Here is a 4094-nt window from a genome sequence, read left to right on the forward strand (position 1 = left end):
GGGTCAGATTTCTCGTGCACGTCCATTCTGGCATCCGTTAGGATTAAAATATATTTTCTCGCAACATGTTACTTTTGGGAGGCTGGAAATGGAGAAGATATTGCTTTTATTGAACATCTACAGCATACCGGCCTCCCCAGACCTACCCTCGAAGTAGTGCGTTAACCAATAAACCGCATCGCAATGCATGACGGCAAATATGACTTCATTATCTTAATTGTCCAATCACAGCATCCGTAATTCGACCTTATAATAAATGCGTGATCCTTTGTGTTTTTCGCTGTTTCGCCGGTTGTCAGTGCAATCGCTTGCTCTTCGTCTCTCTACTGTAATTTCCACTCTCGCGCGTTTGAATTCTACTATTCGCCATGTCTCTTTGCCGGCAAAACTACCACGAGGAGTGCGAAGCTGGAATCAACAAGCAAATAAATTTGGAACTTTATGCAAGCTATGTCTACACTTCGATGGTAAGTGAAAGTCTCTTCATCACTAGTAAAACTAGCACGTTCTAACGATTCGTGCAATGACTTACCAATAAACTGAAGCAAATTTCTTACTTACCGCTCGCCAGCTTTTCGACAGCTGTTATTTTGCTTGATCTTAAAGTTTTATGTTATCGCTTGTAATTATTTTGTTCCGCACGTTGTTTTTGTGAAATAATTTTTTTGGTATTCGTAGTTCTAATCCTCTAAAATTTTCGGGAATCTGTTTTGTTTTCTAGCCTTAATTCAAAGGAATTCAAAAGTTATGAAACTTAAAATGCCTGTCAATTTCTCTTACCAGTGGTTTAAATGGTTATCTTCTTGAAAAACGACAAGGCATACATTATATTTGACTGAAATATTCGCTTCACAGTCAGGCAATATTTACGTCAATACTTTTTGCCTTTTTCCTAATACAGTGAAAATGTCTCCCAAAAACAGTAGAAAATAGTGAAACCTATTTTGTATCCGCTGTAACATCGAGCTTGTTTTATTGTGGCAAAGGCTTGGCTTTCTCCTGTCAGAATTTTTTTCCGCTCCAGTCACGTAAATGCTTGCTATGGCGATACTTCATATTTGTATAGGCGTCGAGTGATTATTCACGTAGTCAAACCGCCTTGATAGTCTCAACTTTGCCCTTTTATCAATTTATATACTTGTGATACTCGGTGTTTTCATTATTCCATTGCGAAACCTTGCATTTCGGAGCTCAACAGTTTTTCTTTAGCGGAGTTCTAAGTCATTGCGAAATTTTGCCCTTCCCATTTGGTCGGAGAAGCGTTTTTTCTAAATGTTTGCTTTGCTCTGAATTAAGGGGGGGGGGGGGTTATCTGGTATAAATAAACAAAAAAATAGCTCCTAGTAGAATCGAAACAATTTTTTTTTTATTTAAAGGTCGTGCATAGTTTGTGTTATCGAGGTTCCACTATATATATTTTATTCTAGTAGATTAAAAATAGCACTAAGATCCAGAAAGATAATTCATAATCGTTTACCAAAGGAAAAAAATTGTGCAGTTGCCCTATTCATGCGTATCGCCCCTATGAAGTGTCGTCTATGATAACCCTGTGGATTGAACTGTGTCCCTGCAGTGTAAACGACTCGTATATCAGCGTTGTTACTGTTTTTCAATAGATTTTTAACCAGCACGATACCACTGGTATGAACAATGTAGGGTCCCGTAGCTGCCGGTAAATGCAGTCCTTTAACAGAAGCTTCGTTTCTTCAATAACAAAATTGAGATAAATATATGAATTCTTTTAATAGCGATTTAAAGAAGCCTTATTCCCCTGAAAGGCTATATACACTAGGAGTCTATAGATGTATATCACTCAGCGGTATCTCTATCTGCGCAGGCGTGCTACTTCGACCGTGAAGATGTCCATCTACCTGGATTCCACAAATTCTTCAAGAAGCAGGCGCACGAAGAGAGAGAGCACGCAGAGAAGGTGATCATCATTGTTTTTAAAGGAGATCTAGAAAAGATCCGCTACCAAATCGGAGAATTTTATCCGCCTCCCCCGGAATTCGTCGTATTAAAAAAATAAGGAGCAGGCCCCAGTGTTTCATTTCGCAGGGGTTCATGGGTATTTTCTCATGGCTAGATCTTATGCCTCGGCCCATAAGGATTCATGTATAAAGACACTTAAAAAAATAACATAACCATTACGAGTTTTGTGCTTCGATAGGATAATTTGTATTTTTGCCATTGAGCTTTTCTTTAATTATTGTAATTCGCTTATCAACAGCTGATGAAATTCCAGAATCAGAGAGGTGGTAGAATAGTTCTTCAAAACGTCAAGGCAAGTTACTCCCTTCCCTTTCCCTAGGGCCGAAACGAGGCGCGGCAAGAAATGCAGGGGGGAGGGAAGGGGATGGAAAGGGGAAGAAAAAGAAAATTACTTTCCCTCCCCACCCCTCCAAAAAAGTGTATACGGTAAGACTGAAGTTATGCGTTGGCTAATATATGCAGCAAGGCGCTTCAGTGGTTTTTACCCATGCTTACATGCGGGCTTGTCGCGTAGTAGCGAAGCCGGTTCACGACAACCTTTTGTCAAACGACTGTATGTTTTAAATGGACTTAATAAACTCAAGTTTTTAAAAGTTTTTACTTTAAAACAACAACAAAGGGTGGCCCATATTGTCATATCGCTAGTGTATACCAGACAGCCCATTTCACATCGAATAAGGCGGAGAATTTCTCTGGGTACTTGGTAACTTATAGCAAACAAAATATCAAGTGCGACTTTTTTTAAATTGATGCGACCTTTTGAAAAATGTCATTGAAATTTGAGCTTTTCGTCCCCGAGCTGATACAGGGCAATGATAATCAAGGAAAAATTATGTTATGCGCACTACGGCCTCACGTTATTTGTGTTTTGAAAATCAGTCCGTAATACAAGGAACCTATAGCCATTGTAAGAAATTGTGTCTTCTCTCTCTATCTGGAATTGCGCGTTTTCCAGGTTTTTCCGTCATGTCTACCAGACACTATATTTCATAGCATCTGCTTTGATCGGTAGACCAACATGTAGGCTCAAGTCCTGTTTAAAGTAGCACAAACTATGGCTTAGCGACAAATTGGCATTTTTTGGCTTCTTTGATTGGACATTAGAAATGTTGCCCAGATTATCTGTTTAATGTTTTCTTACTTTTTGTTTCTCTATTAATCAGAAACCCGAGCGCGATGAGTGGGGCAGTGGCCTCGAAGCCATGCAGACTGCTCTAGACTTGGAAAAGCACGTCAATCAGGCGCTTATTGAGCTGGAGAAGACAGCTGAAAAGAACGGAGACGCACAGGTATTCTCCCGTTCTTATTCCTTTTTTTTTCTAATATCATCCTTTTTCTATCTTTCCACTTTTGTTTCTCTTCTTTACGAAACTGTCATCTCTTTTTAGATGTCAGACTTCATCGAGGATCACTTTTTGACGGAGCAAGTTGAGAGCATCCGAGAGCTTAGCGGATACATAGCGGTTCTTAAGAAAGTTGGCCCTGGACTTGGCGTCTACCAGTTTGACCACGAGACATTGGGCGAGCTGTGAGGTCACCTGTTATACCTCAAACGTTCTTCAAACGGAATTGTTTATTAATCAATAGCGTCATTAAATCAATAAAATTAACCGTAAAGATTATTAAAAAAAGTAACCAACGACCTTAAAAAATCTGGTGATTTACTTTTTCTCGCTTAGATTACCTAATATGAATAAAGACACAAGATATATATGATGAATACACGCGAGTTTACGTATATTTTATGTGCTGCTGTGTTAACAGGAAAATTAACAGCGGATCTATGGCAAGGGTTTAGGGGTTTTAAACCTTCCCTTTAGGTATTCCTCTACCCTATCATTTTTACTTACTGTTTCGATGATAGTGCTTTCTTCGGTATTTGTGTCGGAAAGCCAAATACAAAAACTACCTCCGTCCCTTCAGCGAAAAGCCAGGTTCTCCCCTAAAAAATATCAGTACCAAACTTATTAAGTTATTTTAGGTGTGAAGGGAAATATGAATGCATAAAAATACTCGATGTATAATATTTAAGTAATACTTTTAGGATAAGGTGAAGGTAAGAGAAGGAGGTGAAGGAAAGAGAAGGAGGTGAGAGTAAGAAA

At 39.0% G+C, this 4094-nt stretch overlaps 1 protein-coding gene across 1 annotated transcript; it reads left to right on the forward strand.

Annotated features, from left to right (window-relative positions):
* The first annotated feature begins 263 nt into the window (after positions 1-263).
* LOC5506800 (soma ferritin) lies at positions 264-3712 on the forward strand. The gene is made up of 5 exons (XM_001627424.3): positions 264-467; positions 1838-1930; positions 2231-2284; positions 3156-3281; positions 3381-3712. Exons 1-5 carry the CDS (start codon positions 369-371, stop codon positions 3522-3524), a joined length of 516 nt encoding a protein of 171 aa, XP_001627474.1. The 5' UTR covers positions 264-368; the 3' UTR covers positions 3525-3712.
* The last annotated feature ends 382 nt before the right edge of the window (positions 3713-4094 follow it).

This window comes from Nematostella vectensis, chromosome 9 (assembly GCF_932526225.1).
Source record: "Nematostella vectensis chromosome 9, jaNemVect1.1, whole genome shotgun sequence".
Classification (NCBI taxonomy): Eukaryota; Metazoa; Cnidaria; class Anthozoa; order Actiniaria; family Edwardsiidae; genus Nematostella; species Nematostella vectensis.

What these genes read in the sequence shown, in the direction of transcription:
- LOC5506800 (XM_001627424.3), top strand. Translation starts at nt 369, where the DNA reads ATGTCTCTTTGCCGGCAAAACTACCACGAGGAGTGCGAAGCTGGAATC. An exon ending in AGAGAGAGCACGCAGAGAAG is followed by an intron (nt 1,931 to 2,230) that starts GTGATCATCATT and finishes GCTTATCAACAG; the next exon opens with CTGATGAAATTCCAGAATCA. An exon ending in AAAAGAACGGAGACGCACAG is followed by an intron (nt 3,282 to 3,380) that starts GTATTCTCCCGT and finishes ATCTCTTTTTAG; the next exon opens with ATGTCAGACTTCATCGAGGA.